Source organism: Salminus brasiliensis, chromosome 4 (assembly GCF_030463535.1).
Source record: "Salminus brasiliensis chromosome 4, fSalBra1.hap2, whole genome shotgun sequence".
NCBI lineage: Eukaryota > Metazoa > Chordata > Actinopteri > Characiformes > Bryconidae > Salminus > Salminus brasiliensis.
Genome location: NC_132881.1, coordinates 6749183 through 6774643, shown reverse-complemented (window position 1 = coordinate 6774643; position 25461 = coordinate 6749183). Strand labels below are relative to the sequence as shown.

The 25461-nt window shown below is 41.3% G+C and overlaps 1 protein-coding gene across 3 annotated transcripts in view; it reads left to right on the top strand.

The window, feature by feature from the left end:
* macrod2 (mono-ADP ribosylhydrolase 2) overlaps positions 1-25461 on the top strand; it is a 931382-nt gene that overhangs the window by 899687 nt on the left and 6234 nt on the right. For all 3 annotated transcript variants that reach the window (XM_072677423.1, XM_072677422.1, XM_072677421.1), the window contains exons 16-17: positions 6532-6600; positions 23238-23312. In XM_072677423.1, coding sequence (XP_072533524.1) covers positions 6532-6600; positions 23238-23312 — 144 coding nt within the window. The remainder of the gene's footprint in view (positions 1-6531; positions 6601-23237; positions 23313-25461) is intronic.

Genomic DNA, 25461 nt, shown 5'->3' with positions numbered 1-25461 from the left:
GGTGTTATCTTGTGCACAAGACAAGGAGATATTTGGGTGAGGCTGTTTCAGAGACAGCTATGACATTATCTCCACTTTCTTACACGGTTAAGTAAGATGGGCTTTTTTTTCTCCACAGTTTACTTCAAAGGTACCCTAGCCATCATTTAATAAAGGTTTGTCAGGTCTGCTTTATTTCACTGAGGAAAGTTGTCATAAGGCTTTGTTAAGCCTACTTAAACCCCGCAAGAATTAAAATACTCATCTGCATCATGAATAGAAAGGCCTGAATAAAGTTTTATAGAAGTTGAGATGACAACATGAGAGCATATGGACCCTACTACCCTGAAGATAATCATGAGGTTATAACCATATAACCCCGAAGGCATGTAAAGAGGTTATGACATATTATGACAACTCATTTTGTATGTCAAGTCACGTTTTACATAATGGTGATGATGTGACCCAACTAGTGGTCTGTTACCTGACCCAAGCCTGATGGGGTATTCAGGCCTGTTTTTCACATACAACCCTGAGCTTGGGTTTGTTTTCAAAGAAGTGATTTTTATGTATTATATTAAGCTTTAAGATTTGGGTTGGGTTTGGGCCTGACTGGGGTGAGTTCGGGCTCAGTTTCATGCCCATGTAGATCTCTAGACCTAACCCAGAATGACATGAGAAAACTGGTTTCTGGTTCAGGTAGGGCCTGACTGGGGTAGGTTAGGGGTTCAATTTCATGCCCATCCAGAGCTCTAGACCTAAGACTGACTGTGAAAGTTGGTTTCTGGGTAATCTCTTGCCTAAATCTGTGTAACAAAGCTCATAGGAAGGTTATAGGAAGTCTTTACATGTTCATTGACATAGGAATTTTGAAAGTATTCAAAGCTGACGCAAGATGGAATCTTTATTAAACCTTAATCTAGTATGAAAGTTATTAAGGGCGGGCTTATGATGGTCTTATGTAGTCTCATAAACAGTGCCCTAATGGAAATGCCAGTTTGTCGTTACTGTTACTGGATTTCTGCTTCACAGCTCATACTAATTTGACGTTTCTATACTAGGTGCCAATTAGTTATTCGTATTTTTAGTGCAGCCACTATAAGCATCTATAACTGAGCTGTGGAAGTACATGCATATATTGAATGCTAAGGCATTTATTGGAACCCGTTCAGGCTTTGAAGTGCTATTACTTTTATGTTTTGATAAAATAGGCCTCGGCTGTAGATGAGATGTTATGGAGTGCTGCAAGGAATAGTTTATTGTCTACCCGCATTGCATGTAATAAAGAAATATTGCCCAATCTGAAAGTAATTAAGGCTGGGCATGGTCAAGGGGAGGTGTCACCTTTGGCCTATATGGAAGACCCTGTTGCCTCTTTCAAATTAGCTGTGCTTGCTAGTAGACAGGATTAGTGTGTGTTCAGGCACGCACCGGTTTCTGCTGAGAGGAATGAACCCCTGTTGATTATTGCACCTCTTCTTTATTGTTCATTAAGTAAGAAAAGTGCCTTGCAGTGGGCCTGCAGTGATTTAACTGCATACTTAAAAATTCCATAAGCCAGTCATCACAGCCATTCTTTGCAGTAATGCTAGTGGTGATCCTAATGCTGGAAATGAACTTGTAGTTGGAAGGAAGGGTGGTGTAAGCCGGAAAGTGAAATTGGAAAAGACACAGATGAGCCAAAACATTATGACCACTCACACATGAAGTGAAGAACATTGATTATCCCATAATGATGACACATGTCAAAGTCTAAGACTTGGGTTGGTCGTGTTTTTGTAGTTTGATGTGTTGGATGTTGGGGAAATTGGCAGTTCATGAAGACTTGAGTGAGCTGAGTGACAGGAGCCAAATTGAAACCCTTATGGCCAGATGACTGGGTCAGTCAGATCCAAAATATCAAGCTTTTTTTTTTTTTTTTTTACAGTGGTCCAAAGAGTTAAGCCTAATACAAGGGCTACTTTGGCACAACTCAGAGAAGTGTTTAATGGTGGGGGCAGGAGGAATATGTCACTACACAGTATTTCCCACCCTACTGTGTATGAATATGTATAGCTACAGAGCAGTCAGGAACCCATGCTAACTCCTGTCCACCATCAAATGCACATATATTAAAAGCTTGATGAACTTTTGGAGGTTCTTCAATTTGAAACTGTGGAAGAACCTCATAGGGTGCTTTGAGGAACTTTCAAGAGAAGGTCTTTAGAGGAAAAAGGTTCCTAGTAGGTTAAGAGGTTCCTCCACAGTTTTAAACTGAAGAACCTCCAGGAATTGTGTTGGAGCTGGACCTTGAAACAGCAGAACTAGGTTGCCTCATCTAATGAGTCCTGTGTTCTGCAGAGAATCTAAGTCTGTGGCAGCTCCACCTCACAACTTTCAGAACTTGCGGCAGAAGGATCTTGATCTGTCTGGGTGTCAGATAGCACACGGCACCTTCAGAAATCTCATAGAGTGAGATGTTTTGGTGGCATGCTGGTGGAGGGACAATGGCATATTAGGCTCATCGTTGTAAATGTGGTGCTGAAACCTAATTTTGGTCTGTGCTTACATGGCCGAAACTATTGTGCTTGATTATGAACAGAGTGAATAGAAAAGGGCTTACCACACTGAACAAAAAACGACAACTAATATGCTTGGCCAAGCAGTGGGCGAAGAACAGAAAAGCATGCAAGCAGGAAGCTTCCATGTGTTAAGCAAATATTGTTATCTTCTGTTCACACCAATGAGTCTTTCAGCATTCTTTTTGTGCAGGCTTTGTGTGTGTGTGTGTGTGTGTGTGTGTGTGTGTGTGTGTGTGTGTGTGTGTGTGTGTGTGTGTGTGTGTGTTTGGAACAATGTATCGCTTCATCAGCCAACCAGAATGAGGTTTCAGCTGATATTTTACCACATAAACTATTTTAAACGCATTTAAGCTTAGCATAGGCGTGCCAAATGTTGTCCTCTATTTCTCGCTGGCTGGAGTTTTGGCACCACTACATTGCTGTTTATGTGGAACGAGCATGCCAAGCGTGTTCCGCAAGCACACTGGAACAAAGCTGAGCGAGAAAACAAGGGGGTGAATACACCAGAGGACAATATTGAGTACTAAAAGCATTGTGGAAGCATGCACAGTGTTAATTGAACATAGATTTCGTATTTTAATCGAGCGTGGATGTGACTTTCATCAGCTTTATAGGCCGCTGTTCTGCTCTTGACCTTGTGGCATCCAAAACACATAGCAGAGATGGCTTCCAGTGCTTGGCAGCATCAACGTATCTACTTGTCTGCCGTCTGTAAATCCTCTTTCATTGTTTTTTTTTTGTTTTGTTTTGTTTTGTTTTGTTTTGTCTTATCTTTTCATCCTGGATTCGTCTTCTAACGAACCCTCGTATTTTCTATAATCTTATCCCAAGCATCAACTGTAAACTCTTAAAAATGACGGTACCAAAGGAGGTCTGGAGCAACAACCACTTTATAACCTTTTAGCTTCCCTAAAGAACCTTCTTTAGACCTCACTTCCTTCTGGAACCTTCTGGAATCTTTATTTTCTAGAGCGTAGAACTCTGTCCTATGCCTCTGCATCGGCGACCGTGAATAAATCATCAGGAAGAGTCTGTGCTATAATCTACATATACCCTCAAGGCATCAAGCAAGGGCATTCAGGCATCCTCCTTGCCTTTTATTTCATCAAGAAATGGGCTTGTTCAGTCCATTTATCCAAGATATGTATCAAAACAACATATTTACCCCTCTCCACTGAACCATTTGCTCCACTTTCTTCATGCATCATTAAGGTTTCTACCCCATTGATCCCTGAAGGCTCCATGGAGAAGAGGATGGTGGGGTCAAAGATTCTTGTAATTCACAGTTTCCCCTCATTCTGTTCATGTAATGAAGGAGGCCCTTGATGAACCAGTGTTGTAAGCTTGCCTAGTTGTGACCTGTGGCTGTGGGTTGTCAGTAAACGCAGTAGAACCAGTAGCTACTTGATATAGTAGCCATTTGATGCCCTTTGATAACATCTGTGTGGTTTAATGCCCCGAAAGCAATCGATATGGTGGTGCTTTTATGTATGTAGATGACCTCTGTTCTTATTGGATGCTATTTATTGTGACAGAACTAGACCAAAAACAACAACAACAACAAAAAAATCAATAATCATTTCCATTACTTACTGCTGCTATCTTCTAGCTGATGATCTGATGATCAGTCCAGCTCCTGAAGGTCTAACCACCTTGCTAAAAAATCCAGCTCAGCTTTTGGTAGTAGCTAGTTTCAAATGGTATAAGCTGGTCTTTGATGGTCAAGGTGGTTAAAGGCTGGTCATCCAGACCAAAACATTCCCTGTGCCGGTAAGTTCATGGTGCTCTTGACCAGCATAATATATGTTGCATTTGAGTTTGGTCATGCTTGGTCATGCTGGTCAACCAGCTTGGCAATGCTGTTCATCCATCTTGGTCTTGCTGGTCAACCAAGTTAGACATGCTGGTCAATAGCTTGGTCCTGCTGATCATACTGGTTAACCAGCTTAGACATGCTAGTCAAACTGGTTGACTAGCTTTGTCATGCTGGTCATGTTGGTTGCCCAGCTTGGTCTTACTGGTCATGCTGGTGAACCAGCTTGGTCTTACCAGTCATGCTGGTTAACCAACTTGATTGTACTGCTCATGCAGGTTAACCAGCTTAGATATTCGAGTCAAACTGGTTGACTAGCTTTGTCATGCTGGTCATGTTGGTTGCCCAGCTTGGTCTTGCTGGTCATGCTGATCAACCAGCATGGTCATGCATGGTAATACTGGTGGTCTAGCTTAGTCAGGTTGATCATGCTTGTACACTAGTAAACCATCTACCTATTAGTATGTAAGTTGTTCGGGGTAAGAGTGTCAATCAAATGGAAAGAACGAGTAAAGTAAAGTAAAGCTGTAGCCATTCTTTAATGAGAGCGCAAGAACAATTTCCCTTAGGAAAGGTTTTATTTATGTTATGAGATATAGAACGAGTAGGCAGTACCAGACAGACAGTATATTGTTGAGTATTGGGGTAAATGGCAGATATGATGACCTGCTGTATAGCATGGATAGAATGCAGCCATCAAAACAACACTCAGCCCACACACATGTGCATTGAGCCCGTCCATCTGCTGCGAATGATGGACACCGGACTTCAAACGCACGCAGGATGCCCCTGTGTTCATTTGTGCTGTGGTGAAAAACCAAGCCACCATTGTGTCTGGTGTCCATTATAGAGTCACCTATGCCCCCCCAGCCCAGTTAGCATCAAAGCGACAGGGGGAGAGAGAGGAGGCTCATGCTCAAATAAGCTGGAAGGGACGTGCTTCCCTGAGTGCAGCTTTGAAGCTTCGCTTTTGATCAGAACCCTCATCCTTTCAGGACGAGGCTTGGGGGAAAGTATGGGAGGAATAGATTGGGAAAGGCGCTCCGACTAGGCAAAGCGCTGATTTGTAAGGCAGGGGCTGTGTCGTTTGCGTTTGATTATGCGAAGAGGGGGTTTTGTCATGCTCCATTATGTGTGCCTTTGGTGGTTAAACCCACCAAAACCTGTGCAATTTCAAGCAGTAGAGATGGTCCAGAATTAGTTTTACACAGTTTACAGAATTTCCCCCGTACCACAAAAACAGTCAATCCACCAAGACGTGCCATCAGAAGGTAGGTTAGTTTTACTCTGGATTCATGAGGCTAATGTGGCTAACAAGGCATCAAAGTTTGTCGTCAGTTAACCCAACCTGCCTGCCTTAATCATCCCACACTCAAACATGTAAGTAAAGTAGTGCACTCGCTCTCTGACATATTCTCTTATCTATACAAGACTACAGCAGGCTCTGCTGAGGTTCACAAACTGATTCAAATATAGGGAAAACGGGACAACCATGCAAGGCCCGGCAGACCATCAGATAAAAATGGCTTAAAACTCCACTCTCACTTGAGATCTTAGACAATTTACAGTCTAAACTTTGCAAAAAAAATAAAGCTGCTGGTGTCCAGACCTCAACATTTTAATTTAATTAAAAATGACAAGAATTATGCTACTGTCCAAATACTTTTTACATTTTACTCAATGGCCACTCATGGTTTATAGTAGAAATGAAAACCATTCAGGAGTTTTATACCTGCCAATTTTTTTTTAAGTGTTACAATTCTACGATAACAAGCAATGTTTTAGGCTTGCAGCTTTCATGCCTGATTGGGTACAAGCTTTATGTGAACTTACACTAGCCTCATAGCTCTGGTGCAAAACTATAAAAGCTAATCAGCCCGTTCTACATTTGGCATAAGGGGGGAACTTGTATCAATTAGAATTTGATTTTCCACCAAACTGTCGCCTCAAGCTGTCCTAGTTTACACTTTAGGCACTGAATGATGATGTCAATATTAGCATCTTCTGTTAATATGGCAAATACTGACTGCTGTTTCCCTCAGAATTAAAATCTTGTGCTTCTGTCTAGAGTTTATGAATCTTTTTCGCTTTCTGTTGCCCAGTTTTTCTATCCCCACACTCTCACTGCCCATCCATCAATGTTTATCCTGCTTCTTTGTGTCATTTTTCTTTCCACAGACCAAGCAAAGGCCATGGAGACCAAGGAAAAAGAAAGTCAGGGAGATGATGAGGGCATGGATGTGGAAGGTAAGCCTGTTTTTAGGTCTTCCAAAAGCTTAGTAAGGTTCATCTGTGGTATTTGATGGTTTCCCACTCAACCTTTAGGCCAAAAACTTGACTTTGCCAGTTGTAGAGTGGACCTGCTCTTGTCTTGCATAGTAAACAATTCTTTGATAACAAAAAGCTTTGACTACTGATGAGTGCCCCCTTATGGACATCTGTACACATGCATTTGTTGACAAGCTGAGAGATCCAGAACTGGCTTCTGAAATGAAAGAAGCATGTAGACTGAGGTGGTAGATTAATATTCTTGGATTTGACACAAATATGACAAGGGTTTCACAGTATTACACAGTTCTGGTGGGAGGTCTTGTGCAGCTCCACCAAAGCTTCATAGTGCAGTAGCGGCGTTTTGGCCAGGAGTGGCAATGACAGAGATGCTATTCTCCATATTACAGTCAATGCAGCATCCACAGGTTTCTGAAGCTGATTTTTGAAGGTAATTCCTACATAGTGTTGCTTTAAAATAGCATTATACGAGAATTGGTATTTCACTTTTATACCACTGCTGTCAGTACATTTGTTGATAAGATGAGAAATCCAGAACTGGCATCTGACATAAAATAAAGCATGTGGGCTGAGGCAGTAGAGTAATCTCTATTTTATACAAATATGTCTCAGGTTCGTGCAAGAGGTCTTGTGCAGCTCCACCAAAGTTAATAAAAAAATAATAAATTACTTTTCAAAGTCAACATCTTTCCGATTCAGACCCTTTCAATCCAGCACACTTGGAGCGCTCATGCATAATGTACAGTATGCTTCAAACGATGTTGTCGCAGCACTTGTCATGTATTTGTGTTGGGAAAATAGGCCAGTAAAACAGAACGGGTCACTGGAGTGCCCTCACCATCCGTGTTTTGGATATTACCTCGATTTGCTAATATATTGAATGAAGCCTGTAGTGGTAATTCACTTCACTCACCACGCCAGTCGCCTGCTTTCGGGCAACGGAGCATGAGTACTCAGCTTCAATAAAGCGGGCTTTCCCCTTACTTAATATGCTGGCTTGTAATAAAAGCACTTTGCAGTAATGAGAGTTTGAAAGCTCGTTAAAGCCTCTTTTATGCGCTCACTTCTCTCCGGTCCTATCTGAGGGTTTTTTTTTGGGTCCACTGGGGTGGGTGGATGGAGAAGAGGGGGGGAGGTACGTAACTCATATTCATACCCAGACAGGCAGAAAATTAGATCTGCTGTCTTCCATTCGTTTAAGAGATAGTGGAGGGTAGACGATGTATTGTTAGTCAGCACCAATCAACTGCATCACACAAATAATGGGCAGGCGTGTCGGGAGAGAGAGGCTACATGGTCTTTTGGTCTTGCTCCTGGAGTCAAAAAGAACAAAGAGAGTGTTGAGAGTGTATATACTTGGTGGATACATTAAGGTTTTATGTGTATAGGATTTGGAGCTGGGCGGCACTCTCTGTTGATTATTTGTCTCAAAGGTGATGAGAGCTGTGAGACACCGGCGATTGTTTATAATGTTGACCATTAATTCTGAATTCCAGCATGCAGCGAACCAGTAGAAGGTCTAAATAGGTATTCAAGGTTGAAACCTTTTGTAGGCAATAAGCAGGGCTAGGTATCTTATTACAGTGCTTCTACAGGTGCATATTTTGTACTGACTTGTTTCAGGTCTTCAGACTAAATTTAATGGAAGACAAAAGCAACCTCAATTACTTTTAAATGATAATTTAATTTTCTGAAGGACAACATATCCATCAACAGGCTCTGTATGAAAAGTCATGTTCCCCTTAGCTACTCAGCCAAGCAACTTAGCTTAGAATTGGGATCAGCTGAACAAGAGACACCGACTAGAGACTAGAACTTGATTGCTCATGTTACTAAACTTCACTCAAATAGAACTTTAGAACAAGGCAATGCAAAGTAGGCTAAAATCAGCAACACAGTATGCTGCAAATGGAAGAAATTCTGAAAGATAGAGAAGACAATTTTAGAAAGGCCTACAACGCCATTTGTTGGCTCTAGAATGCAAAAGGAGAAAATGTGGTACATTGGTGAATCTTTCCAAAAGTGGCTTGCTTGCCAAAACTCCTCCAAGGGATTTTGGTAGGCCAGGAAATGACTCATCTACAAAGTCATAAAAGGACTGAAAAAAAGATGAACATTTGAGGAACAACAGGTCTAGCTTGCCTCAGATGAGGTCAGTGTTCATGATGATTTCACCATTAAAAAAAAGGCTGTCCGAAGAGTTGAAAGACTGAAACCACTGCTAACCAAAAAGAACATAAAGGTATTTACCATAAAACCATCTGAATGTCTCACAAATCTTTTGTATCATGTTCTGTACTTTTTAGAAACCAGCAGTCCATAAAATCTGGCATAAAGCTCACACAATAAGAACCAAAACACCAGCAGTTAAACATGGTGGTGGTAGTGTGATAGTGTGAGGATGCTTTGCTGATTGTTGTGATAGGGCATGTTGTCCATAACTGACAAAACCATGAACTCCCACAGAATATCCCACAGGTGTCACTCCGAGATCTGAAGCTCAAGTGCATTTGGGTTATGCAACAAGACAATGACCTGAAGCACAAGAGCAAGTAAACTTTTGAGGCAGTCTGGGTTCCTTCATAGTCATGTGAAAGACTGTGGTTCAGTTATAGGAAGTGTTTTTGGTTGCAGTTGTTGTGGCACAAACAAAATGGCAATGATATTTTGACATGGATGATAAATGTTGCAACTTCAGGCACTGTGTTTCAACTAAGGTACTGGCCTGGGTAGCTGGCACTAGCTATTTTATGATGGTGCTTCGTGTCTGGGCACTAAGGCACAGGCGTATAGACTCAAAGTACGCATGTTAAAACTGCAATCCAGTTGAGTTGTTAAGTCACCTCAACCAGACGATATGACATGCTTTTATCTGTAAAATAATTGGACAGAAATGTACAGTAAAACAAAAGAAGTCTGTGTTTTGCCTATACTGTTGCCTGTATACTGTAGCTGCAGTACGGAACTACAGGAGCAAGTCTCAGACAGCGAAAATGTCTTGTCATGTTCTGACGACATCTGATTCCCCATGGCATACCAACAGACATCGTCCTGGCAATAATATCTGACAGCTGTTAGTTGCTGCATGTTGTAAAGCAACTTGCCTTACAGAACTACACGATCTGAGACCTGTGTTGCGAGACGTGGAGATTCAGATTCAGCACCGTGGAGAGCGTTCGATGCTCAACCTCAAAAACTCCACTTCTTACGGATGAGTAGCCCCAGACTAAGGCACATCTGAAGCTGCTCATCAAAAACAGCTACAGCCACTCTCACCTCATCCCAGCGATCTTAAAATAAAGCAAGCCCCACACAAACTCAGCCAACGAGAACCGCCAAGGGCTGTAGAGGCCAGCTAAGAGCGCGCTGGAGCACTGCCACAGAGTCCCACTTAACGGTCACTTCCCATGAATATTCACTTTTGATTCTTTAATAAAAAAACCCCGCCTAGGGTGCTTCACTGGATTCCTATTGCAGAGTATGTGTGCGTGTGGTCCCATCGGTGCCCCTCTACAGCAGCGACGTACACTAATGCAAGAATGGCACAGACTTACATCAGTGAGATTGCGTATAGTGCGACCAACTCTCCCTGAAACAGTCATCTCTGGCTTGCCAATTGATCTTAAAAATCTGTGCTATAATCTATTCCATTTTGAGAGCCATAGTGCGACAAAAGTCAGCAATACAGCAAAGTAGCTTTGATATTCAGCCCTAGTTGAAGTTATCAATTTAAATCACAAAATATTTTTATAAGTGTTTCTTTTACTGATTGTCTAATTAAAGCCCAGCTTTTAGTCTGGCTTTAGTCTCCAGATTTACAGGGTTGCAAAAGGAAATCGAGTAGTGTGCAAAGGAGCTCTCCCGATCACTAATTTAATCTACATGGATATCTCTCAAAGCCAATGGACAGTTATAAACGAGAAAATAAAAGTAAACTCTTTATGTAAGCCCACACATCAATACTTTTTAGAATTTACAACAGTTTCATAGGCCCTAAAATTGAACCTTGTGGGACTCAACAAAATGTCAATGTAAGCTGAACAGCTTCATGGTAGGTTTTGCTTTGGTATTAATAGCTGAATCCTTTACCTATCATTCACCTTCAAGCTCTAAGGGACTAAATGAAGTGAGTATATTGTGAGCATATATATAAGTGCCTGTACACTTGTATACTCTTTTCTGCAAAATGTTATAAAATGTTATGCTCGAAATGTTTGGAAAAACACCCGAATGTCCTGAACATCGAATACATATCCAACATGTTACCAGCAATGTTCTTTGGACTGTGACGGAGATACATTTTTTTCATTGGACAGCGATGAAAGCTGTAACAGTAATAAAGCAATTTTACATTTTAGATTAGACTTGATTGATATTTTACTAGATTGATATTTAACTCAACCATTTTAGCTTTACCTTTTCAGCTCAGAATACTGAGATGCGTTCACTGAGTAGTAACAAGCAAGATATTAGCATAACTTAAACAGGTTTGTAGTTCACAGCTAAGCTCAGACTGAATATGCATGAATGAACCGCCTGCTTTAGCCTTGTGCTATTTACTGAGAGAAATTAGGTTACCAAACATAATACTCTTAATCATGTACATTCATTCTTAAGATCCCCCAAGTTAACCAAAATTGAATGAGCCTAATTTAGAAAGTATACAAGCTAAAATTCGTAAGACCTTCTTCATGACGCCTCCATGTATGGCGCTGCCACTGTTAATGGTGTCCCAGTGTACTGTGGTTGCATACTTCAGAATTTCTCCCATAGTAGTAGGTCATCCAGACCATTTTACGTACAATTAAACGAATACTATGTATTCAGACATAGGATATACACTGATCAGCCATTACATTAAATCCACCTGCCTTACATTGTGTAGGCCCCCCTCATGCCACCAAAATTGCTCTGCCTCCACTAGACATAGCCAGCATTAACTTTTTTGATTTGGCTAAGCAGAGGCCGAGAACAGGTGTATTGCACCCTCGCAGTTGTGCACTGGATACCCCTGTAAGGCAACTTCTTTAATGTCCTGGACTCCGTCTGTACATAGACGTTCTTCAGAGTATCAGAACTTGAACTGTGGCCCTCAGACTGTTCGTGCTTCTTGGTTACAAGCTTGTCCGGCGCCAACAAACAAACCAAAACGGAAACCTGGACAGGAGGTGCGTGTAATCAAACCCAGTGACACGCAGCCGCCACCTCTGAGGATTCCTTTCAGACGTGGCTCTGTGGGTTAATCGAAAAGCGCTTCCCCTTAAAAACGAGCAGGGGCCGGAGGCTTTGAGGCCGCGCAAAGCCATCAGTCGCCTATTGAACGCAATCTCACAAGGCAGTGGGGAGCTGTTTTTAACCCCTCGCTTGTGGCACGGTGTCAAGAAATCACATTGGAAGGATTTTTTTTCTTTGCTCTCAGAGGGGGCAAAGGGCAGAACGCAGAAACCTTAAAGTTTCATTCATTAAATACCGCTCTAACAGTGGAAGAGTGGTGGAGTATATACTTTTCATACTTACTTAACCACTCCTGTGGTGAAAAGAATGGAAATTTTAGTTCAGATAATGGATGTAATCATCTAAGCTTACAAACAAAACAAAATGCATGACACTGCTGCCACATAGTTTTAATAACCGAACTGGAGGCATATGGAGTTTGGTACCTGCAGATAGTTTGATACCATCTTTTTCTGAAAGTATGCTGTACATTATAGGATCTGTCTGGGGTCATTTTGTCTGGTTATCTGCTTCACCACATGGGCAAGTGGAGCGATGTGTTTTTAGTACAGGACATCTGCAAAACTTCAAAAAACAGGGTCCTGCTACCACCGATAAAGTATTAGAGGATGATAACCAATTAAATAACCCACTGATAGGAGTCATGTTCCTAACACATATGTAAGTTATTGGCTACCTTTCGCAATGGTTTAACTAAAGCTAACTAAAGGAGTCCTTTGACTCGTCTTCTGGATTTGACTGATGTTTGCCACAGACTTGAACGACCTGAGGTATCTGTGCCAGTGCCTTCTTCAGTACCTTAGTATACTTAAACAAATTCCACAGGATATGCCAGAATATTTACCCAGATGACGATTCGCATGGGATTAATACATATAACCTGAGGTTATTTTTAATGGCTCTGAGGAGTTCTGAGGCTCGTCTTCCGGATTTGAGTCTTGTACCTGAGGTTTACCACAGACTTGAACGAGCCAAGGTATCTGCATCATGTCTTCTCGAGCGCCTCCATACTTGAGAGTCATTTTCCACGGGATATGATGGATAATTTACCCAGGTGACGATTCTCATGGGATTAATATAACCTGTGGTTATTTTTACGGCTTCTTGATGCTATAGTGCTTTCTCAAACATTTTAGAATCATCCATAATTCTGGACCTACACATTTTTCTAAACCTACAAAGCTGTGTATAGGATAGGTCTATGAATTCTCAGCCTTGTCACATAAAAGGCTGTGGTGTGAGGCCTAGAGAATAGTTTAAAAGTAGCGATTTCAGAGGAGGTTAAAAAGGCCATAATGCTAATCTGCAAAGCAAATATATTCCCTTTGGCTGTATGAGGTTGATGGTGCACCTTCTTGAAACGTACATTTCCCAGGCCTCCTCAACATTCATGTGGAACTCTTCCGGGCAGCCATTCGTAAAAAGCCAGGCCACTGGAGTTAATGAAGTGGTAAATGTGAAGAGCAAACCGCTTATTTCCATGTGTAAATATTCAAGGGGTCTAGAACCTTGAGTGGCAACAGTGCCACCAAACCAAGCCAGTGTGCTTGGAGGCGAGTGCACTCGATTGCTCGGGAGGCTGCCCCCTCCCTCCTTTTTTCCTTTTCATGGCTGCAGGATGATAAAGCTCTGGACAATTGAAGCCAATTAAAACTTACTGAGCTGAGGAGCAAAATACCGCAGATGCTTCCCCTGCACGTTTCTTCAGTGAAAAGCCAAGTGGCCCTCTTGATCGCAGTCCGCCTTTTGTCACCGGAGGCGGCGGAGGAAAGAGAGAAAGAGAGGGTGGGGGGGAGAAAGAAAGAAAGAGAAGAGAGTGGGAGAGATAAAGAGTGAGGGAGAGGGGAGGGCTGAACTGCAGAGCAAAAAAAAAAAAGAAGAAGAAGAAGCAGGCATACATGCTGAGAGCATTTACCTAACCTTACAAGATGTGCATGGTAGCGTTGGCATTGTAAGCAGAGCTATCCCCAAAGAGCCCTTGGCTTGCCTGAAAGGCAACGAGATCCTTCTGTCCAACAAGGGTGGCCAGGACATTGTTAGGAATACAAAAAAGGCCTTAAAGCAGGGGTGAAAGGAGAACATGGGGCCATCTGGTTTCGGGGTTACGCCAAGTGCATTGAGATGAGGACGTGTGTGACAATTTGCACAAAGCCTAGCTAATGGCTTGGGGAACCTCAACCATGAAAAAAGGCTTTAGAAATGAAGGGTATGTTTGTTTTTGGTTACCGTGGGATCTTACTGTACCACTGCTGAATTTATCATGTGAGTTTATCACTGTAGAATCCGTCGTAGCAGGGCTGCAACGAGTAATCGACTAGGATTGTAATTTCAGTAAATTCTGTCTTTTATTCCACCTTTATAGTAAATAAAAGTCTCAGCTGTGGACTGTGGCTTCAGTATCACCTGGACGAGCAGGTCCTAACCTTAGTCCTGAAAAAAAACCCTGCATCTCACATTTTTGTGGTTTTCTGCTCTAACGCACAACCGTCAACTCAAAAAGGCTTGTTAGTGAGCTGATCAGCTGGATCATGTATGTTGGGAGCAGGGTAAACACTAAAATGTGCATGGCAGGGAGTTCCTTTGGACCAGGGTTGAGTTGGACCACCAAGTTATACTCTATACACACACTATACACACACTATACATACGCTAGACACACACTAGACACACACTAAACATACGCTAGACACACACTAGACACACACTAAACATACGCTAGACACACACTATACATACACTATACATATGCTAGACACACACTATACATACACTAGACATACTCTATACACACACTATACACACACTATACATACGCTAGACACACACTAGACACACACTAAACATACGCTAGACACACACTATACATACACTATACATATGCTAGACACACACTATACATACACTAGACATACTCTAGACACACACTATACATACGCTAGACATACGCTAGACACACACTATACATACGCTAGACATACGCTAGACACACACTATACATACACTAGACACACTATACATACACTAGACATACGCTAGACACACACTATACATACGCTAGACACACACTAAACATACGCTAGACACAGACTATACATACGCTATACATACGCTAGACACACACTATACATACACTAGACATACGCTAGACACACACTATACATACGCTAGACATACGCTAGACACACACTATACATACACTAGACACACTATACATACACTAGACATACGCTAGACACACACTATACATACGCTAGACACACACTAAACATAAGCTAGACACAGACTATACATACACTAGACATACGCTAGACACACACTATACATATGCTAGACACACCCCATACATACGCTAGACACACACTATACATACACTATACACACACTATACACACACTAGACACACACTATACACACACTATACATACGCTAGACACACACTATACATACACTATACACACACTATACACACACTAGACACACACTATACACACACTATACATACGCTAGACACACACTATACATACGCTAGACACACACTATACATACACTAGACATACGCTAGACACACACTATACATACGCTAGACACACACTATACATACGCTAGACACACACTATACATACACTAGACATACGCTAGACACACACTATACATACACTAGACATATGGTAGACACACACTATACATACGCTAGACACACACTATACATACGCTATACACACACTATACATACGCTATACACACATTATACATACACTATACACACATTATACACACGCTACAAATACGCTTGACACACACTATACATACACTATACACACACTATAAATACACTAGACACACACTATACATAAACTATGCATATGTTAGACATACACTATACACACTATACATACACTAGACACACACTATACATACACTATATGCATACTGTACAGACACACACTATACATAGACTATACATATACTATACACCCACTACACACCCTATGCATACACTACACACAGAAAATACACTAGACACACACTATACATAAACTATGCATATGTTAGACATACACTATACAGATTATATATACACTGTACATACACTATACACACAATATACCTTGTATGCACACACTATACATACACTAGACACACACTATACATACACTACACATACGCTATAAATACACTATACACACACTACATACACCAGACACACTATAAATACACTATACACACACTGTAAACACATTTTTACATTCAACTTGGAGTTTGGTTGCATTTAATACATACTCAGTTGAATGCCAGGTGACCATCTATGAGGCATCTGCAATGAATCTTTCAAGTAAAGTGGTAAAGTAACTATTAATAAACAACAGTGAATATTTGAAAAGTTTGAGAGCCTATCTACTTTTTTTTCTTTACTTTCTTAAACAGACACTTTGCTTCTAACGGATATGCTCATGACACAACAGTGTTCCCAATATTTCCCCCCCTTTTATCATCTGTTCTTTCCTTGTCACGCTTCTGCAGCATGCTGTGTGGAAAAGATTGCACAGTCTGCAGGTAAAATGCTCATACAATAACCGGTGTGAGAGGACAAGTGGGTGAAAAGATGAAAGAGTTAGCATGCAAATGAAACAGAGCAAAACAAAAAAGTCAAATGGAGTCAAGGGAAGGCAACGGAAAGATGCAAAAAAGGTCAAACTTTGGCGTGACCTACATACCTCCTAAATCCGGCTGTCAGGCAGCAAGGCCCTCTCTCAACACTTGGTGAATTACTTAGCATAATCGGAGGGCTACATTTATGCCTGAACCCTGGTGAAAGCTTCTAGCCTTACGAGACCCAGACTGTCTGAGTGAGTGTGTGTTTAAAGGGGAAAATGCCACATTGGGGGAAAAAAACTGTGTTTGCAGAGAAAACCTTTAGACCTGGTAGGCGTGGACAGAGTGAAGGGAGCAGAGAGAGATGTCAGGCCGGAGAAATACTAGCACAAAAAAAAGCACAAGCTTTTAATAAAACTGCCAAGACGTTGCAAATTGAGGTGATGCTGTGGGTCTTCGAAATACCAACGGCAATGTGCACTTAATTCAATTTGCACTTGATGTGCAAGGACCACATGTCTGAATGACTCTGTGTATGTTTCAAGAAGTAAGCACTCTGTTGTGAGGAGAAGTTTTAATGGAGAGAGCTGCGTACAGGCTGGTATCCACTGTTAAACCACAAACTCCTTTATTTTTTAGAGGGATTGTCTGCCTCTATAACAGGATTCCCAAACTTTTCAATGCCAGGACCTACATGCAGTAGTAGTGTTTGCCTCAGGACCCACTAAATATTTTGTGGAGTGAAATAAGACATTTCCAGTCTAATTTTACTCAGCGTGCTGTTCTTTCATCCAACAAGCTCAACAACACACCATGATAAAAGAATGCTCTTATGAAACATGCATAGCCCTAAAGTCATAAAAACCCGAAAAGTGCATTTCCTGAAGGATAGCCGGAATAGCCAGGCAGCTCAATTCATTTGCACCTCTAGGCTCTTGCTAGTTTGCTGCTTCCTGGTCCATAGGGTAAATCTGTTATTGCTGAGTGGTTGCTATGGTGTCCCAGGTGGTTGGAGTGTAGTTGTGATGGTATTCCAGGTGGTTGCTAAGGTCCCCCCAATATGGTTGCTAAGATGTTGCTACAGTGCTGTGGTGTGTCCTGGTCATTGCTTCAAGTTCAGGTGGTGGCCAGTGTGTTCCAGGTGGTTGCTGGGGTTGCTGCAACACCAGCCCAAAGCAAGATAGATCCACCCCGTTGGTACTTGTTTTAGGCTTGTTTAGATGTTCATTGGTGAACTTCAGATGCTGAACTTTGTGTGAGGGTTCAATTTTTCCCTCAGATGACCCTTCCATGAAGATCATATTTGTGTGGGTGTCGCTGCACAGTAGAACAGTGCACCACCACTCCAGAGCCTGAATAAGCCATAGCCCATACAGGATATTCAAGTTATCTGTCGGCTTAAATCTCTGAACCTGAACTTTTCCCTGGTGTTTTCTACTTTTTCCCTCTAAAACGAAGCCCTTATACCCTGTACGTAAGCCCACACATCACTTTCTTGACTATGTTGCTGTCAGAATTAACATCACAGTTTCATTTGCCCTAAAACAGAACCTGGTGGGACTCCACAATACATGCTAACCCAAACAGTCACCAAATAATGTAGTTTTTATGTTAGGAATGATAACTGAATAATAAATTAAGGGGTTAAGCAAAACATAAGTAATAGACCAGTCTTGCTTAAAATGTTCAAAATAAATGTTAAACTTAATGCAATTTGGAGATCAGTTCAGCTCCTACTCTCCTTTCAGTGACCAGGTGCACACAAACCTTTCCATGCCAATGTATAATTTAGCCCAGAACTATCATTTATTTTCAACAGTGTGCTGTATAGTGCTAGAACGTGGACGGTGAGGCGGCTTTTGTTGTTTTGGCTCGTCGTCCCAAACTAACAATGTAGGCCTGTCTTTGCAAACTAACCAGTTCACAAGCTTTCCTTTCTTGTTCACATAATAACATTTTTATTCCTTTGGAGTTATTCTGGGCCTTCACTGAAAGCCTTGAAGGCCTATGATGGTAGTCTCATGCTCAGGTTCCTTTGTATACGCTTCATGCCCTCTCTCCAAATGATAGGCCTCATATTTTTATCTGTGCAAGAGCCAAATTAGAGAGACAGCCAATTTGTTTCTATTGAGCGACATATCGGTGTAGCGGCAGGGTGTGAGGCTACTGCATCGATTGAGATTCCAGGCTTGCCGTGTTTTTTTTTTCTTTTCTTTTCTTTTCTTTTTTCTTTTTTTTCTAGGCCGACTTCGTTGTGTTTTTTGATCAGCGCTGCTTATTAGGGCAGGAAAATGACAGAGAGAGGATGGGGCGTGAGGTGGGGTGGGGGGGGGTTTGGGCGGCGGAGAATAAGAGACAAACTAGGCAGCTGAGTGAAAGCCAAGCCATTTAGTATACTTCCAGCCTCAGCAGGGACCAATCAGACCTCATTCATTTATTCATTTGACAAAAATAAATAAGAGAGGTTAGCATAATTTAAATATATACACAGGCTTTGTTGTATTGCTGTAAAATAACCAATTGGTTCTCCAAAGGTTCTGTAAGATGAGTAGCTTCAATTGAGAACCATGCATTGACCAGATCTATAGTACATCTTAGTATAAGGGGTTCTATTATGGCTCTGCTCCGAAGAAACTTTTACTGGCACCTTTAAGAGTGTACACTGCCATCCAAAAGGATGGGGCCAGTGTAGAGAAAGTTGTCCGTTTGTTGTGAACTCAAGATTAAAAGCAAAAAGACTAACGAGCACTTTTGTTTGTTTTTTTTGTGTTCTCAAATCAGAATTATGGACATGCAAAGTCAAAAATATACTACTACACCCACTGGCATTAATGATTCAGTGATGCTGAAGGTTCCAAAATGTCTTTTAACTTGCCAAGACCAAAGCCTCTTTACTTCCTGTTAGTGATCATGATTGACTACAATTGGTAGCTTATCTGTGCCTACATGAAAAGGGTTTGTTTAAAAGCACTTATTAGACTGACTAACACACAGTACAATGAGAAATCCAGCTCAGTGCTGATCTGAGAATGATTATTAAAGAAACTCACAGTCAAGAAATGTCTCTTGAAGTAATTTGTAAAAAGCTGCAGATTCCCAAACCACCAAAGGTTTATTCAGAAGACCTAAACTATCACCCTCAGCTGGGAGGAATTTGTTTCAGATGGTCAGAAACAACCAAATAACCACCAAGGCACAGGCCTGCCATGAACCAGAAGCAGCAGAGTCACTGTCTACAATCAAGTGAGTTTTACATCACTATGGACTGACCTGCCATCCACTAAAGGAGCTCAAGCTGAAATTGAGTGGTTTGCTCACAACCCCAAAAACAAAAACTGTTAAGCATGGTAGTAGTCGCATCCTGCTTTGGGATTGTCAGTGAAACTGGGACATTGCACAAACTAGACAGTGTACCTAAAAATTTGTAGATGGGTGGAACTTGAACACAATTGGGCCTTGCAACAGGACAGTGACCCCAAACACACCTCAAAAATGTTGTGGAATAGATGAAGCATATTACATAATATGCAATATTACATAACTAAAAGTTCTGACCTCAACTCTATTGAAAATACATCAATGTTTACATCAATGGTTACAAGAAGACCTTTCCAATACCAAGATGAGTGGATCATCAACCAGAAGCTTGTTGATGGCTCCCAAAACATCTGGTTTGGGTGCTTAAACATTAAGCGTGTGTATGTGTAGTTTTAACCTAAAAATTAAATGTATGTACGCTTAATCTGGTTGGTGTGGCACATTTTGTCAGGTGTTGTTAATTTCCTTATACCAGCCATCGATGTTTACAAGAAGACTGGTTGTCTAGAATAATTAGCTTCATGCAATAGCCGTCGGCATCATGAACCATGTATGTTAAAATGCAGTGTACTGTAGGAAAACACTAAAAAAGTAAAGGTCAACCAAACTTGCAGCTGGTTGCAGTACTGGGAGAGGTTTTGTTGTCTAATGGGGCTTCAGGAGATGGGCACCTTTGCACTGGTATAACATCTGGCTAAAATGTGTCTCGGGCATCCTCCTTAGTGATTTGGGTGATTAGATTTGAATCTGTTTTAAATGCATCCTGGGTGCCTTTACGGCTGCATTTTTATGTGGATGAGCTCTATCCAGAGATATAATCCACACACACTCTGGATGAATGAAATGACTAGGTAAAACCGGGGTAATAGAGATGGCAATAAAAATACACATTATTGCTGGGAATGAGTACCCAGTGCACTAAAAGGTTTCCACAGTGAGCATTGCTATGATATTACGTTTGAAGCAGCATCACACTCTTAAAGGTTCCTAACATTTGGAAAGGTTCTAGGAAATATAGTCTTGTTTTAGCATTGATGGATTGTTGATTTTATAGCTTAGTTGTTCCTAAAGAAGCACTATCAAAGCAGTATTCTCTCATTTCGGTATTAAAGGAAAAATCTTATCGTGCAATCCCTAGCATAGAACCTTTGCATTATCTAGAGGTTCTTTGAAAAAGAAAATAAACTTCTGGAGGGAACAAAACATGGCCCTATCTCTGAGAGACGCAACATAAGACTTTTGGCCGTGGTGGAAAAAAGCACTGTATGCTTTGAAAAGTGGCCAAAATATCCCTTTAAAACATTAAAGGGATACATTGAAAGGATCCAGTTTACAGAAATAGTTTAGCCAGACTACTCCTTTAAGCAAATATATGCTAAATGTTTTATTTACAACTGCATTTTTAGAGAACTAACCAAAATACTGAGGAACCGTTTAGGTTTCTTCATCAAATAGGGCCTTGCGAGGTCTTTCAGTGGTCTTTCATCAGTCTTTCACAGCTGTTGACTACTTACATGAATGTCTTGCTCCGTCTTATAAAGCGTTTAGATGTATTGCTGGTGAGCCTTCTGGTACACCCTGCTGTGATTTGTACTAGAAAGTTGAGTCTTATTTTGACTCTCCTAAGGCTGCGTTATTTTCTGGCACTAGTTCATAACCACCATACACCGGTATTGTCTCTTTAAATGTCAAGGTTGGTGTTTTTCACACCAGCCTTTTCCAATAACAGATGCTCGCATGCATTTTTCTGTACTCATCGCGCATTCGTGTTGATGTTGCTTGTTGATGTTGATTTATGGCTGACCTATGCATGCGAATAAGTACTATCTGTTCTAGATAATTCAAAGGCTGAAAGCAGCTAATGTATGACATTACTAGAAGACATTATTTATGAGTACGAACCTAAAAAAATAAAAGCTATTTGCATGTACAGATGACCCATTTTCATACACAGCTTTAGTCTGTCAAGTGTCCATATTTGATAGCATGTTGACTTAACATCACAACGGCAGCATTAGCACCGATACCACCCTGACAGCCGTTCTCCGTCACAATAGTGACATCAGCATCATTATATTGCAGAAGTAGGAATGCTACCGCAGTGTTAGTCTTGCTATCGCAGCCAGCGGCCAGCCTCTAGAGCAGTGTTAGCTTCACTATGAAGGTGGTAGCATTGCTAACCCCCTGGCTGTTTTCATCGCCTTCACACTAGTAAATATGTCACTAGTCTACATCTTAAGGCAGGGTCACATGATATGGTACGTGAAACATAATAGAGGTCATTTTATGCTTTTTTACAGTAAAGATCAGATATCAGAAAATTAGGAAAATGAACCTCATTGGATAGAAGGAAGTGGGCAGCTCATTGTGGACAGACCGATTCTAGCTCAGTTGTTTTCTTCTGTATCATAAAACCAAACCAAACTAAATGGATCAGACTGAACCAAACTGGCGGCGTTTCGCGATCAGTGTTAACTCAGTCTGATTCATTCTGTTATGTTTGAGCTCTACTCTCTCTATGGCATACCAGTGCTGTCTCTCTTCACAGCAATGTCCCCAGTATTGAATTAACACCTACAGTGTCAAATTAACAGCTACACTGTTGAAGCAGCTGGAAATAAATAGACACAGTAAGGGCTCATTCAACACAGGGGAGTTTACTGAGGAGGATGCTATTATAAGTAATAGAGCTTTGGGGGCACTGAAGGAATGGAGGCAGAATTAAAACCAGTTATTTCAGTAGGTAGGCTGCACATACAAGGAACACCCAACATACTAGGCTGACTAAAGCCTTCTTCACACTCAAAAGCCAAGACATTATAGATTATTATTCAGGCTTTGTGTCAATCACATATTATACTGCCCTTAAAGTGTATGTTATTGCAATGCACACGTTTATACTCTTCATGAAAGTCCTGTTAAACTGGACATGGCACCCTCAGCATGAATGGCCATCAGCTCCTTCCTTAGCCATCATTCATAGTCCCCCCCAGCACTAGCAATGCTCCTGACAATAGGAGGGTAAGGACTTAACATATGTCCCCTCTGATACATGCAAAGCCAGCCTCTGCCGAGGGCCGGGTAGCCAGCTCCACCGCACCAGCTAACAGACACCTGTGCAGGCCAATATCGCTTTAAGAGAGCGTTATCTACCCACCTGAAGAGAGCATGGCCAATCGTGCTCTCTCAGACTCCGGCTTCTGATGGCAAAGTGAAATGACTTAGGATTCGAACTCGAGACCCCATTTTCGGGTGAATGGTAGTGCATTGGTAGAGCCTGCATCCCAGAAGGTTGTAGGTTTACATCCCAAGACTAAGTTTTCAGACTTAGCATAGTTAACCTGTACATTTTCCGAGTAACTCCTGTTGTTGTGTTGTGTCTGAGATATAACTCAAATAATACCTTTACTTCTAAGTACCTAAGTATGTAATGTTGCTCTGTTTTGCAGATGTTCCGAATAGGGACAAGAACTTCCCTGCCCTGGCTGCCCTGGCTAATGATAATGACGATGGCAATGCTAAAGGTGAGTGCAAGCTGTGAAGGATGTACTCTATATCACAATTATGTCGTTATATCTCAATCATGATATACTTGTATGTCCTTTCAGACGTTCCTTGACCCAGATAAGGGTCTTTATTTTTATATGCCTGATGATGGAACTGTTGTCTGTTCTTTCATTCTCCTGCAAGAACAAAAACAGTGACGCCTGGTCATTCATGTGTAAATAAACGCTCCTCGCCTCCAGCTAGGCTCCACATGTTCAGAAAGTGGGGCATTAACATAGATGTGAGGCAGAGAAAGAAATCATGCTACTGTCAGGAAACACCACGTTTTAGAGTCTGTGTTTGCTTCTATCTTGCAAAATGGAAACAGTTCAAATGAAGGCCTTGAATATAATGCTTGCGTTTTATTTAGTTTTTTGATGAATCTTTCCATGAAGGATGGGTCATTGTTACTGTCAATGGAAGGTCAGAAAATTGGAGAAAACCACATGGCATGTCTTGATGTGCTTTAAATTGAATAGAAAATAGAGAAATAGATCAGCTACAGATGACTCACTGTATGGCCAAATGTTTGTGGACACCTGCTCATGACAGTGTGTCTGCTCCTCAGAGAAGGCTTCGGTGGATTTGAGATGTGAGAATTTGATCTCATTCAGCCACTAGAGCATTAGCAAGGTCAGGTACTGTTCTTGAATGATTGGATGATCCCAAATGCACAAATGACACTCCAACTCATTCCAAAGGTACTGAATGGTGCGCCATCACTCCAGAGAACACAGCTCAGTGTTTTGGGCCATGGTATTAGATGGAGTCCCATTTTAAAGCCAGCTGCGTGTGTGAGTCATTAGAAGGTGTGTCCATAAACTTTTGGACATATTGTGTATATTGGTTTTGGGTCAGAACTGAAAATGCTTGTAACAAAATGCTATCAGAGGCCATGTGAAGCCAGCTTTTGATGGCAGCTGGTTTCGGGTGGGCTAAACTGGTCTTTGATGGTCAAGGTGGATGAACAGCTGGTCATCCAGGCAAAAACATACCATATGTTGGTAAGCTATCTCGTTAACCAGCATAGTGTATGTTGCATTCGATTCTGGTCATGCTGGTCAACGACAATGGTCAAGCAGGGTCATACTGGTTATTTAACTCATTATCATACTTGTTGACCAGCTTAATCATCAAGCTGGTCAAAAGGTAAGATTGTCAACCATCCTAACCCAACCATTTTTTTCAGCAGGGGTAAATGGCCTTCCTGGTTGCAATGTGCAATGTTGGAGGTCAGTGCTCCATGTTTGGAGATTATGAGCTGTAGACAGTGAGGCAGGGGTTGGAGGAAAGGTGTGTAAGTTGTACCTATCCAACAGTCTATGCGTTAGCATGTGCAAGGATATCTGGATATGGGTCATTATAAAACTTTTATGACTGTTATGTAGTTTAATAATATACAAATAATAATCTTGACTTAATGTGGTAAAAAATAAACTTAAATATATTACCAATCTCTTTTGTTTAACAAAAGTTTAAAGCCCTGCAGGCAGAGGTTCCCCGTCTCCTAACAGCAAACAAGCATTCAAATGCAGTATTACAATGAATCATAGAGACTTCAGGAGGTCTACAATGGAGCTGTTAAGACCACATTCTCCAGGGCAGCAAGGATAACTTGCCAGTGATTTTAATGAGGACAATGCATTGATGGACAGAACACACCAAACGTTGGTGGCTATTGGCTTCCCACTCGCTTGAATCTCCACCACAAACACGGCCACAGCAGACTAGCTTTTTGTATCAGTGTGGTTTTATGGATATCATAATGTCTACACATAAGTATAAGTCACAAAGTAAAAAAACACTGATCCTGTCAGCTAATGGCTTGAACCTTCCACTGCAAAATAAGTGGCATATATTTGATGAAAATTAGATAGATTATTTTTTTTATGATTAGAATATTTTAGGTGCCCATTTTACATTTGTAACAGCAGACTACACCAAAAGGCTTGGACAATAACATATTTGGACAAGCGATTCTGTGGCAACTATGTCTAACCTGATATTGATTTTTTACTTACTCATACTTCAAATAAAAACTGAGGGAAATCAGTAGTATTGGTGTTGGATGAGTAGGAAGTTCTCTCTCTACCTAAATTTAGCAACAGCTACAGACTGCAGTAATAA